The sequence below is a fragment of the Scyliorhinus canicula genome, chromosome 8 (genome assembly GCF_902713615.1).
Source record: "Scyliorhinus canicula chromosome 8, sScyCan1.1, whole genome shotgun sequence".
In the NCBI taxonomy this organism is placed as follows: domain Eukaryota; kingdom Metazoa; phylum Chordata; class Chondrichthyes; order Carcharhiniformes; family Scyliorhinidae; genus Scyliorhinus; species Scyliorhinus canicula.
Genome location: NC_052153.1, coordinates 53,729,021 through 53,742,929, shown reverse-complemented (window position 1 = coordinate 53,742,929; position 13,909 = coordinate 53,729,021). Strand labels below are relative to the sequence as shown.

The following is a 13,909-nucleotide window of genomic DNA, read 5'->3' as shown; positions in this document are numbered from 1 at the left end:
CGGGAGAAAGCATGGCGGATGACCGGAGTTCTGCCTTGAGGACCCAGCGGTCGATGGAGCAGTTGATGCAGTTTATACAGGAGGGCTTCGCTAAGCAGAAGCAGGAATGCTTGGACCTGATTAAGGAGTCGTTTGCGCGACTGGAACTTAGACTGGATGCTCAAGATCGGGCGATCCAGAAAGTGGAGAAGGCACGGACTCAGCAGGAGGAGCACCAAACAGCAATGGAGGTGGAGGTGGGAATGTTGAGAGACCAACCGAAAAGGCTCCAGGAGAAGGTGGAGGATCCAGAGAACAGGTCCCGCCGGCAGAACCCAAGAATCGTGGGTCTCCCGGAGGGATCCGAAGGAACGGGCGCAGGAGCATACATAGCGGCTATGTTTCAGAAGCTACTGGGGGGAGGGGACATTCTCCCGATCCTTGGAGGTGGACAGGGCGCACAGAGCGCTAGCGAGGAAGCCGCATGTGGGTGACCCCCCCGAGCAATGATGGCGAGATTCCACAGGTACCTGGACAAGGAGTGTATTTTACGGTGGGCCAGGCAGACACGGAGCTGCAACTGGGAGAAGTGTCCTGTGTATATATATCAGGATCTGAGCACGGACGTGGCCAGGAGAACAGCAGGGTTCAATCAGATAAAATCGATCCTTTTTAAGAAGAAGGTAAAGTTTGGACTACTGTACCCGGCCCGTCTTTGGGTTACGCACAAAGAGCAACATTTCTACTTCGAGTCGCCCGAGGAAGCGATGGACTTCGCGAGAAGGAAAGGGCAGGTATCGGACTGAACTTTGCTGCAGTTCTCATGTATTTTTTTTGTTCTCGTCTCTTTAGTTATTTATTTATTTTTTTTTTTTTAAAAGAGAAATGTTTTTGTCTTTGGATGTTACTTGTAATGCCTTTTGTATCGAGCTGGGGTCTGCAGATGAGCTGCTCGAGTTAAAATTTGCATTTGCACTGATGGGGGAAATGGAGGTAGGATTGTTAGATGCTTGATCTTCTTTTCGGATTTTCTTTGCGTGTTTCTTTTGGGCAATTGGGTTGGGATGGTTTACATTTGTATATGCGTGTCTGAGCTTGGGGGAGGGAGGGGTGGATCAATGGGTGGGAAAATGTCTGGCACCATGGGCGGTGGCCACCAAGCTAGCTGGGCGGGCTGGCTCACAGAAGCCCAGTTTCTTTGGGGGGGGGGGGGGGGGGGGTGAAAAGAAGGTACGCTTGTTGGAGGGGGTTGTGTATCATGTGGAGTTCATAAGGAGGATGTTGGGGAAGATCACGGACCTGGATTTGCTCAAGCTGGTTATTTGGGCGGGGTGGGGTTGCACGTGCATAAAGTAAGTGTATTCCCAGATTGACTTGTTTTTATCTTGAACAGGAGTAGTGGACACAGGAGTACTCAGCGATCACAATCTCGGATTATGCCCTGCACTGGGTTCACCGACAGCTGAGCAAGGAGGGTAGCCAGCACCCGCACTGGAGGATGGACGTGGGACTTTTAGCTGGTGAGGTGGTGTGTAGGCGGCTGACTAAATGTATCCAGAACTATCTGGAAGTCAACGACACGGGGGAAGTTTCGGCTGCGGTGGTCTGGGAGGCACTGAAGGCTGTGGTTAGAGGGGAGATGATCTCGATATGGGCCCACAAGGAGAAGGCAGACAGAACAAGAGATGGACCAACTGATAAAAGGAAATACTACAGGTCAACAGGAGGTATGCGCAGACTCCAGAGGCAGGGCTTCTAAGGGAACGACAGAGGCTACAGGTAGAGTTTGGCTTGTTAACTACAAGGAAGGCGGTAGAGCAGCTGAGGAAGGCAAGGGGGGCAATCTATGAATACAGGGAGAAGGCCAGTAGAATGCTTGTGCAGGAGCTTAGAAAGCAGGAGGCAGCCAGGGAGATTGGGATGGTAAGGGATAGAGATTGGAACCGGGTCGGAGATTCAGCTGGGGTAAATAGGGTGTTCGAGGAATTCTATAGCAGGCTGTTTGAGTCAGAACCCCCAGCTGGGCCGAGGGGGATGAGGCAATTCTTTAGGGATCTGAAGTTCCCGAAGGTTGAAGAAGACTTGGTAGAAGGGCTTGTGGCCCCGATCGGGTTGGAAGAGTAGCAGATGGGCTGAAGGCCATGCAGTCAGGTAAAGCCCCGGGACCGGATGGGTACACAGTGGAGTTTTACCAATAGTTCTCTGGGATGCTGGGGCCACTGCTGATGAGGACATTTAATGAGGCATGGGAGAGAGGGGGCTGCCCCCGACGATGTCACAGGCCACTATCTCATTGATCCTGAAGCGGGATAAGGACCCAGAGTTATGCAGGTCCTATAGACCGATCTCCCTATTAAATGTAGACGCCAAATTGTTGGCTAAAATCTTGTCCTCAGGATGGAGGGCTCCATACTGGACGTGGTTGGGTGGACCACACAGGATTTGTTATGGGGAGGCAGTTGGCGGCCAACCTAAGATGGCTGTTGAATGTTATCATGATGCCCCCAGAGGGTAGGGACGTAGAGGTAGTGGCCACAACGGACGCAGAGAAGGCATTTGACCAGGTGGAATGGAATTATTTGAGAGAGGTATTGGGGCGGTTTGAATTTGGATGGGGCGTCATTGACTGGGTCAGGCTGCTGTATCAGGCACCCGTGGCAAGTGTTCGGGCCAACAGGCTGACATCGGGCTATTTTTGGCTGCACCGGGGGACGAGGCAGGGATGCTCCCTCTCCCCGCTGTTTTTCACACTGGCCATAGAGCTCCCCGCAATTGCATTGAGAGCCTCAAAGGGCTGGAAGGGATTGGTCCAGGGAGGGGTGGAACACAGTCTCGCGACACGGACCATCTGCTCTTATATGTGTCGGACCCACTGGAAGGTATGGAAGAAACTATGGGGATTCTGGCCGGTTTTCAGGTTATAAATTGAACATGGGGAAAAGAGAGATGTTCATGATCCAGGCAAGGGGGCAGGAGAGGCGATTGGGGGAGCTGCCATTTCGAGTGGTAGGGGGAAGCTTTTGGTCGTTCGGCATCCAGGTGGCGTGGGAATGGGAACGGCTGCACAAGCTTAATCTGGCCCGACTAGTAGACCAAATGAAGGAGGATTTTCAGAGGTGGGACATGCTCCCATCGTCACTGGCTGGGAGGGGACAGAGTGAAAATGACAGTTCTCCCAAGATTCCTGTTGTGTTCGAGTGTCTCCCCATCTTTATTCCTCTTTTTTTTTTATAAAGCGGGTCAACAAGGTGATCTCGGGCTTCGTATAGATAGATAAGACACCGCGAGTTAAAAGGGCATGTTGGAGTGCAGCCAGGGGACGGCGGGCTGGGCACCAATTTGGGGGCATCGGTAACAACACCTCTGCCTATGCCGCTGGCACGCTACTCCACCAGCCCCGTGGTGGACGTGGCCCTGAGAGTCTGGGGGCAATGGAGGAGACATGTGGGAGCAGAGGGAGCATCGATCTGGTTCCCAATTTGCAATAATTACCAGTTTGCCCCAGGGAGGTTAGATGGAGGGTTCTGAAGGTGGCAGAGAGCAGGGATTGAGAGGATGGGCGTTATGTTTGTTTGAGGGGAGCTTTCCCGGCTTGAGGGAACTGGAGATGAAATTTGAACTGACGGGAGGGAATGAATTTAGGTACCTGCAGGTGCGAGACTTCCTGCGCAGGCAGGTCTCAACCTTCCCGCTCCTACCACCAAGGGGGATACAGGACAGGGTAGTTTCCAGTGTGGGTGGGAGAAGGGAGTTTCGGACATTTATAAGGAGCTTATGGGGGCTGGTTTAGCACACTGGGCTAAATAGCTGGCTTTTAAAGCCAACCAAGGCAGGCCAGCAGAACGGTTCAATTCCCATACCAGCCTTCCCGAATAGGCGCCGGAATGTGGCGACTAGGGGCTTTTCACAGTAACTTCATTTGAAGCCTACTTCTGACAATAAGCGATTTTCATTTCATTTCAGAGGAAACACAGACCGAGAAGCCGAAACACAAATGGGAAGAGGAGTTAGGTGGAGAGTTAGAGGATGGTCTCTGATGCGTTGTGCAGAGTCGATGCGTCCACAACATGTGCCCGGCTCAGCCTTATACAGTTTAAGATTGTTCACCAGGCCCACATTGGCCCAGACGACCAGGTTCTTTGGGGTGGAAGACAGGTGCGCAAGGTGTGCGGGAGGACCAGCGAACCATGTTCATATGTTCTGGGCATGCCCCAAGCTTAGGAGATTCTGGCAGGGGTTTGCGGAAGTCATGTACAAAGTATTGAAAACAAGCGTGACGCAGAATCCAGAGGTGGCGATTTTTGTAATGTCGTAAGACCCGGGAATCCAGGAGGAGGAAAAAGAGGCAGACTTTCTGGCCTTTGCTTCCCTGGTGGCCCCGAGACAGATATTATTCGCTTGGAGGGACTCAAAGCCCCCTGAGTCAGAGACCTGGCTATCTGACATGGCTAGCTTTCTCTGTTTGGAGAAAATAAAGTTCACCTTGAAATGAAAATCGCTTATTGTCACAAGTAGGCTTCAAATGAAGGTACTGTGAAAAGCCCCTAGTCGCCACATTCTGGCACCTGTTCGGAGAGGCTGGTACGGGAATTGAACCTTGCTGCAGGCCTGCCTTAGTCTGGTTTAAAGACACCGTTTAACATATAGAGAGAGAAACCACAATAAACATTCTTTGTCTGAATGCAGCGCCCAACTCAAAATGAAAGTAAAACACAGCCACAAACAGCTCCCAACTCAAAACGAAAGTAAAAGACAGAACAAAAGCCCAGCTCCACCCACACAATGACATCACTGAAGCTATTTAGTAAACACACTTCTTAAAAGGGACATTCCCATGACAATATCCAGGAATATTAAAACAGAGAAAGCATTTTTGCAAATATTTTATTAATCTAATGAGCATTGGTCCTATAGAAAGTGATTCTAGGGTATTAATAATGGAAAATAAATCTATGGTAGGTGATTTGAACAGTCATTTTGCATCAATATACACTGTAGAGGGTAGATAGCATCCCAGAAATAGCTCTAAATCAGGAATTGGAAGGGAAGGAGGAACTCTGGAAAATTACGATCACAAAGGAAGTTGGGGAAGGTTCCATTAGATTTAAAAATAGGAAATGCAATTCTATTATTCAAAAAAAAAGGGGGGGGGGGGTCAGAAAGGTGGTAGCTACAGGCCAGTTAACCAAACATCTGTCACAAGGAAAATATTAGAAGCCAAGCACTCATCCAATAGATTTGGAAGATAACTCTTGCCGCCAACTTTGGGAATGCGACAATTGTAACCATCTTCAAGAAGGGAGATAAATCTTCGGTGTTATTTCCTTCTTGCCCAGTCAGGACACATTCGCCTGCATAGCCTTACTTCCTGTAGCTGAAAAAATCCTGCCAAGACAGTGTGAATTTCAATCTTCCAGAGGAATCTTCAACAAATCCAAAAATCATATTCATCAGGAACTCTTCACCGAATTCATCGCCTTCCACAATGCGAGAAAGCATGCACAGTTGATTAGTACAAATTTCAATGTTTCATTAGTTCACAATATAGGTGAGGAACAATTGTCCTTCTGCTACCACTTGCACAACGTTAAAATGGTAGAAAGGCAGGCTGTTAGCCTAGAGTACTGTCTTTTTGGAGGTCAAACAGTGACTGTCTGGTTTCAGGCCCACATGGCAATATTTCAGATGATATTTATTGGAGTTTTGCAGCTTTTATAGTTTACTGAAAGAGATCATAGTGTATTTACATATGAATAGTTTCTTCTTTTCCCTCTTTGCCACTGTTGGTTAGCCTGCCCTCCCTCTCCGCCCCCTCCCTTGGTGTCTTTGAAGGGGGTGTGGGGGGGTGTCATACCCCTCTACGTGCCAGGCAGGTCAACCTTGGGGGGGGGGGGGGGGGGGGGGGGGGGGCACACATTCTGACCTGGGATCCTGTGTTCCTGCCAGAGGGCCCCATCTTCATGGCCTTGCTCTTAGTCCCCGTTGTCTTTTCTGGCTGTTCCCATTCCCCCCCCCCCACCTCCCCTCTGCCTGCCCTCCTCCCTCCGCGTTCTTCGGTGCCTTAGGAGCCCCAATGCACCCTTCCCTTGCTCCATTTGCTTCAAACAGGTCTTGGAACAAGTTGGTGCAGTCTGCAGTTTGAGTTGTGCTGATCGGCAGCCGAGCAGAATTCTTACCGAAGGGCAAGGAAGTTAGCCTCCTTCCCCATAAATAGTTCTGGCTGGTCTTGTACCCCAAAGACTGCCAACTTTGGCTCCAACATCACTTCACAACCTTGGGTATTGGTTCAGAGCGCTGTCCAGAACCTGACCAGTCTGGGGTGTGCCCAGAACATGTGGGTGTGATTGGCCGAGTCTCCGTTCACATTTGTCCTCCACCTCTGCAAATAATCTGCTCATTTCGGGTTCAGATGAGATGCGCTCTGTGCACCACTTGCACGAGGTTCAGTCTTGCGCAAGTGGAGGTGGAATTAGCACTGTTCAGTGCTTCGCTCCAGAGTCCCCACCCTATTTCAATCCTCAGTTCTTCCTCCCATTTTTCATGTGTCTCGTCCAGTGGGAAGCATACCCTTTCTAGGAGTTGTCCATACAAGTCCCCGCAGATTCCTCCTGCCTGCATAGATAGCCTGCATCCAATAGTTCCCTAACATTTAGCAATAGGATGTCATGTCGCTGCGGAAAACATTCTCAACCTGTAGGTGTCGCAGTTGGGTAGTAGTAATTTTTTTGCCAGTTCCTCGAATTAGTCTGTCCACCAGATAAAAGTCCTCCCCACCTGTAAACAGTGGCATCCAACATGGCTGGCGCGAACCTGTGGATGCAGCAGATGGAGGTCACATTTCAGTTCGGCCAAAGTGCTGTCTTATTTGATTCCAGGTTTGGAGTGTGGCTGCCACCACTGGGTTTGCTGAGTGCTTGGCTGGCGGGGAAGGGAGTGCCGCCATGGTGAGGGCTCAGAGGGTCATTCCTGTGCAGGAGCTCTCCTCCATCCTCATCCATTCGATTTCTGGTTCTTTCACCCATTCCCTCATTTTTTTTTTTTTTTTACTGTGACTGCCCAGTGGTAGTATCGGAGATTTAGGAAGGCCAAGCGCCCCATGCTGCTTCTTCTTTGTAGGATCGCGCACACTCGATAATTTTATCGTCCGAGTTAAAGAAAGCCTCGAGGATGTAGATCGGTATGGATCTAAACATGAAGAGGAACCTGGGCAGCATGTTTATTTTGTGGATTCTTTTAACTTCCTTCGCCAGACTGATCAGATTCTATTTTTGGATTTGTGTCCACTCGTGGGCAACCTGCATACCCAGATATCGGAATTTGCATTGGGCTTGTGAGAATGGTAATCCCTCCAGCTGTGCTCCTCCCCCCTTTCAGGTTCACCAGGAAGACTTCACTCTTTGTAGTCTAAGAACTGATACCTAAAAAAGACAAAGACCCAACAGAATGCAGTTCCTACAGACTCGTATCGCTGCTAAACACAGATGCGAAAATACTGGCAAAGATCCTAGCCTAAGGCTGGAGGACTGTGTACCAGAGGTAGTAGCAGGAGACCAGACAAGCTTTGTCAAGGATAGACAGCTGATATCGAACATCAGGTGCCTGCTGAACGTGATCATGATCCCAAACGGGGAGAGAACACCCGAGATGATCGTCTCCCTGGACACTGAAACGGCCTTCAGAGTCGCCCTCTTACAATATAATAATAATCGCTTATTGTCACAAGTAGGCTTCAATGAAGTTACTGTGAAAAGCCTCTAGTCACCACATTCCAGCGCCTGTTCAGGGAGGCCGGTACTGAAATTGAACCCGCACTGCTGGCCTTGTTCTGCAATACAAGCCAGCTGTTTAGCCCACTGTGCCAAACCAGCCTCTTAGAGGTACTGAAGTGGTTCTGGCTTGGAACAGGGTTCACCACCTGGAAAACTCCGATACAGTCATTCCAACTGCACAGAGGCACAAGGCAGGGATGCCCATTATCCCCTTTGCTGTTCGCCCCAGCGATCGAACCACTAGTGATTACGCTTACGACGGCAAAGAATTGGAAAGGGATCCGGAGAGGAGATAGAGAGCACAGAGTCTCGCTCTATGCGGATGACCTGCTCCTCTACATCACGGATCAACGAAGCAGCATGGATGGAATCAAGGAACTCTTTTAAAGGTTTGGAGCCTTATCGGGCTATAAACTTAACCTGAACAAAAGCAAGATCTTCCTGGTGAACCCGTAAGGAGGAGGGGCAGAGCGGAGGTGCTGCCTTTTAAACAGGCCTGACACGAATTCCACTATCTGGGTATCCAAGGGGGAAAAAAACTATGATGTATGGATGTGAATACTTGAAGCCGACCTGTGTGGAAATAGTTTTGGATTTAATTTTATTTTCTGATTTGGTCCCCTACTGTTTACATTTGTTTAATATACCAAAAACTCAATAAAAATGTTTTTTTTTAAGTTTGTAGCCCAAGAAAGCTCCAAACTCTGAGGAGCTTTATGATCCCTTCCATAGATTTGAGCAGCTTGGGGGGAAGTAATCTGATATAATTCCCACCACTCCTCATGGGTCATAGAAGTCATAGAAAACCTACAGTGCAGAAGGAAGCCATTCGGCCCATCAACTCTGCACTGACCTTCTGAAAGAGCACTTAAACCCACTTTCCTGCCCTTGCCCCATAACCCCATTTAACTTTCATAACTTTAGACGAAGGAGCAATTTAGCATGGCCAATCCACCGAACCTGCATATTTTTGGTCTGTAGGAGAATACTGGAGCACCGAGAGGAAACCCAAGCGGACGCAGGGAGAACGAACAAACTTCACAGTCACCTGAGGCTGGAATTGAACCCGGTCCCTGGACCGAACGCGGCAATACTAACCACTGTGCCACGGTGCGTCCCCAATTGAGGTGTTGGACAAAGGTTATATTTTCCCAAGTTTGCAACCTTGCAGTGTTAATAGAAGTCAAGGTTCCTTGTCCTTGGCGACACAGCATCTCCAGCAGCCAAAATTCTATTTTCGAAACGTAAAGATGTGTTGTGCAGTTCCAGGAAGGGACATTAGCTTTTTTTTTGCGTAACCAGTCTGATGGTTTACCTAAAGGTTTGGCATTTTACTGCTATGAGCCATGGCTAGTCAGGACTAAAGCCTGGTCCATTTTGGAGTTAAAAATAATAAATTTTAGAGAAGCCAGGCTGCCAGAGATAAAAAAGACATTTTTTCTTCTTGTCCAGGGCAAAAGCATTTGACTCAGTAAATCGTGATTTTTACAACAGTAATTTGAATGTCCAAGAAAATCCAGCACAATCCTGCGATTGCTTAGTGATATGATTGTAACTGTCAAGTGGGAGATCGGAGGCAGACACCTTTAAAATCCAGGCTGGGGTCAAGCAAAGCTCCGTGATTGTCCCGACATGTTTTATAATCTAACTAACAATGACTTTAATCCATGTCCTACATCCTGAATTTTCTTTAAAAAATTAAACACGCCTAAATATTCCTGGAAAATGCTGGTGCAAATCCAACACTAAAGATACTGTATCAGTCCCAAGTGGCAAACATTAGATGACAGTACATTAAAATTTGTTTCTCAACTGTAAACAAGCAGGAAATCCCCATAAGACGTCAGCACAAGAAACAGGAACACCATCATGCAATTTTTGCCCCGTGTTACAGACAGGAGGGGGACTAATTTAAAACAGCCCCGATTTCTAACCACCTGTAAACAGAAAAGGTGTCAGCCTTTATAAGTGGTGGCATCTTTTTCCCAAGCCGTCAGTTTTAGAGTGATTCAATCGTCTATTAATATCCCTAGTCATAGGGTGAGTTTATTTTACACACTCAAAACCCAAGAAGAGGGTTCATAACATTTCCCCCATTTTTTTATATTTATACAATAAAAGAGAAGGGAAAGAAAGATCTCCAAGATAAAGACCACTGGCAAAATAAAAAACTTATTGTTTCACATGAATCCAGAATCAAAAGTCTAATAGTGTATTCCTTCAAAGAGGTTAGCAGGCTGAAACTGATACAGGCAATCCACTTTCAGCAGTGATGGGAGAAGCATGTAGGGCTCAATTAGTCCTGAAGTAAGCATTGGTACAAAATTCAGACAAAGGAGTAGATGAAGGCCAGATAATGTAAACCTGGACAGAGCTCTGGTTTTGCTTGTCTCGTGTTGACAGGAGGTGGCAGACTGCCTCTTTTAGGTTCACAAAGCAATGTTACAGGTTCCAGCAGTGTGGTGGCAAGGGTTACGTGACTTAACTGCCACTTCTTCCCTTGCGTTTAGACAAAGGATGCATATTCCTGGTCAGGATTCTTGAGATGGTTACCGTTTAATCCATTAATAAGTTTACCACATGCTTCAGGGTCTTTTGTCCTTGCAGATAGTTTGTTGCCCAGGACTTTGCTTCAGAAATGTAAAGAGGCCTTTTTTAAACTTGGAATTTGTTTTCTACAGTCACATGTGGCATGAGCTCATCCTTGAACATAGTGATGTTACTGTGGCTTTTCTGAAGGTCAGAAATTCCTTGTGAGTTGTAGTCAGTTAAGGCTTAAGTCAGTGCAACGCCTTTGTTCATTCTATTTTTTGTTAATTTCATGAAGTTATCAGGATGATAGAGATATATATTTAAACTTTAATCAAGGGACCAAACATTTGCACACTTTCACGCAACTGGACTATGCAAACAGATGCTAGGATCTCCAAGAAAGTCTAGGTTTGAGTCAAAAGTAAGACAGGAAATATAACTGCTTCTATGAGAGTATGGTGAGCTCTATTGTATTTTTTGAAAAAGATACATTGGATTTTTTAATGTTTCCAAAAAAAGAAGGAAATTGCAGATAAAACACACTTAAAATTCAGACTGGCTTATCTGGCACCCTTACAACATTACATTGGGTTATTTGTAATGTGATTTGACAGCACAGAGTCATCAACTACCTGTTGAAAGTATTTGTGCTCCACACATTTCAAATAACAGTTGATCTTGATCAAGACCTAAACAAAACAAATCAAACTGATTAACTGCCCAATCACTGTATTGTGTTATTGCAGTTGGATCACCCAAAATCAGCAGTAACCTGCAAACCTTGAATCAGAACCCAAGTCTCCAGAACTTGAACAGTAAAGTGAAAATGTTAGCTGGCTAGGATGATGCAGTAATGTCCACTTGTCTGCCAAAAAACTACACAGTTGCAGTTTAAAGTAAATATATTGGAACCAAATTTTATTTTCTCATCCCTGCACCACTCCCCAGCCCAAGAAGGTTTGCAAACATAAAGTAACTTACCCAATGTCAATGAGAGGTGGTTTCTCCCGTCCTCTTTTGTAGCAAAGATGCATTTCTGGACTTTTCAAGCTTCCAAAATTCAAGTTTGCCTGAAGTCCTGTAGGGGTGCTCTCAATGCAAGTATAGCCTTCAGGAACATTTTCTCCTGCTGATTTAATTATCACAGCAAGATCTGTTATTGGTGCTTTTGGTCCTGTTGACTTAGTCTCTGAGATTGCAATTTCTTGCTCCAACGGTGTAGATGTATCAGTTAGTCCTGCAACTACAAAGTAGTCACTAACTCTTGGGCCTTTATCTTCAATCATGGCTGAGTGTTCCTTAAGAGCAACGAGAGAATAAAAATAGAAACTTAGCAATTCATCAAAGTACATAAGCCGACCGCAGAGGTTGCAGAAATATATAATTTCAGGTGAATTTGGTGACTTTTCTTTTTTAAAATCGCAATTATTTTTGGTGCAACTAACGTTGGCTGTTTTCAGCTATGAAATCATGTCTTTAATGACCAAAAGTTGCAGGGTGGCACGGTGGTGCAGTGGTTAGCACTGCTGCCTCACGGCACTGAGGACTCCGGTTCATGTGGAATTTGCACATCCCCCCCCCCCCCCCCCCCCCCCCCCGTCTGTGTGGGCCTCACCCCCACAACCCAATGATGTGCTGGGTAGGTGGATTGGCCACGCTAAATTGCCCCTTAATTGGAAAAAAAATTGTATACCCTAAATTTTTGTAAAATTTACCAAAAGTTGCATTGATTAACAAAAATATTAATGAGGGAAAAATTAAGAGTACAAGAGGAAGATAGCTAGTAATATGAAGACGGATGGCAAAGGTTTCTGCAGATATTTGAAAGTTAACAAAATAAGCATTGGTCCGACAGAAAGTGCATCTGGGGAATTGAAATGTAACCTAGAGAGATGGCGGAACAGGCACTTTGCATCAGTCTTCCCCATAAAAGGCTAAAAGTAACGTGTCAGAAACAGCTGTTAGCCAGTTAATGGACATGAGGGAGGAACTCAAATTTCAAACACCAATGAAGTGGTAGCGAATTAATTGTTGGGACTGCAGGCTAACAAACCCCGGTTCCAGAAATAACTCATTCCAGGGTCTTGAAAGAAGCGGCTCAGGAGACAGTTGACAGTATTGGTTTTAATTTTGCAAAATTCCCCAGATTCAGAGAAGGTCCCACTAAATTGGAAAATAGCTCCTTTATTCAAAAAGACAAAACAGGCCAGTTACCCGAACAGGCGCCGGAGTGTGGCGACGAGGGGATTTTCACAGTAACTTCATTGCAATTAATGTACTTGTGACAATAATAAAGGTTATTAATATTATCTGTCATATGGAAATTATTAGAATCCATGAATGCCAGTAATGATGGGGAATGAAAGATTTAGAGAGAGGTAAGAACTGAGGGAGATCAATATTAGCACAGAAATGGTAATGGGAAAATTGATGGGATTTGAGGTGGATAAATCCCCAGGGCCTAATAATCTGCATCCCAGTGCTCAAGGAGACGGTGGATGCATTGGTGATCATCTTCCAGGATTCTATGGACTCTGGAACAGATTGGAGGGTACCTAATGTAACTCCACTATTCAAAATGGGAGGTAGAGAGAAAACAGGGAATTATAGACAAGTAAACTGAATATCTGTCGCAGGGAAAATTCTTGAATCCATTATCAACGACTTTATAGCGGAACATTTAGAAAGCAGTGGCAGGATCAGTCAGAGTCAGCATGGATTTATGAAGGGGAAAATCATGCTCGACAAATCTGTTTAATTCTTTGAAGATGTAGGGCAGCACGGTGGCCTAGTGGTTAGCACAACCGCCTCACGGCGCTGAGGTCCCAGGTTCGATCCCGGCTCTGGGTCACTGTCCGTGTGGAGTTTGCACATTCTCCCCGTGTCTGCGTGGGTTTCGCCCCCACAACCCAAAAATGTGCAGAGTAGGTGGATTGGCGATGCAAAATTGCCCCTTAATTGGAAAAAATAATTGGGTAATCTAAATTTAAAAAAAAAAAAAAAAAAAAAATTCTTTGAAGATGTAACCAGTACAGTTGACAAGGGGGAAGCCAGTCGATGTGGTATATTTGGACTTCCAGAAGGTGTTTGACAAAGTCCTGTAAAATCGATGATTGTGCAAGATTAAAGCACATGGGATTGGGGGAAATGTATTGAGGTGGATAGAAAACCAGTTGGCAGCGAGGAAACAAAGATTAGGGATTAATGGGTCCTTTTCAAATTGGCAGGCAATAACCAGTGGGGTGCCACAGGGATCGGTGCTAGGACCCCAGCTATTCACAATATATATTAATGATTTGGATGAGGGAACAAATTGTAACATCTCAAAGTTTATAGATGATACCAAGTTGGGTGGGAAGGTGAACTGTGACGAGGATGCAGAGATCCTACTGCATGATCTGGACAGGTTGGGTGAGTGGGCAAATCAATGGCAGATGCAGCATAATTTGGATACGGGTGATGTTCTTCACTTTGGAAGCAAAAACAGGAAGGCAGATTACTACCGGAATAGTTGTAAATTGGGGGGGGGGGGGGGGGGGGGGGGGGGGGGGGGGGGGGGGGGGGGGGGAGGGGGGAGGAGGAGGAGGAGTGCGTTGGTGTTCTTGTGCATCAGTCGCTGAAGGTAAGCG

At 46.6% G+C, this 13,909-nt stretch overlaps 1 protein-coding gene across 9 annotated transcripts in view; it reads right to left on the bottom strand.

Moving 5' to 3' along the window:
- The window catches only part of dennd4c (DENN/MADD domain containing 4C), a 228,185-nt gene that overhangs the window by 165,579 nt on the left and 48,697 nt on the right, over nucleotides 1-13,909 (bottom strand). For 8 of the 9 annotated variants that reach the window (XM_038804598.1, XM_038804600.1, XM_038804597.1 and 5 more), the window contains one exon: nucleotides 11,262-11,578. In XM_038804598.1, the coding sequence (XP_038660526.1) occupies nucleotides 11,262-11,566 (305 nt within the window). In that variant the 5' untranslated portion in view covers nucleotides 11,567-11,578. Of the gene's footprint in view, nucleotides 1-11,261; nucleotides 11,581-13,909 lie in introns of those variants that run through there. The other variant, XM_038804599.1, reaches the window with a different exon arrangement.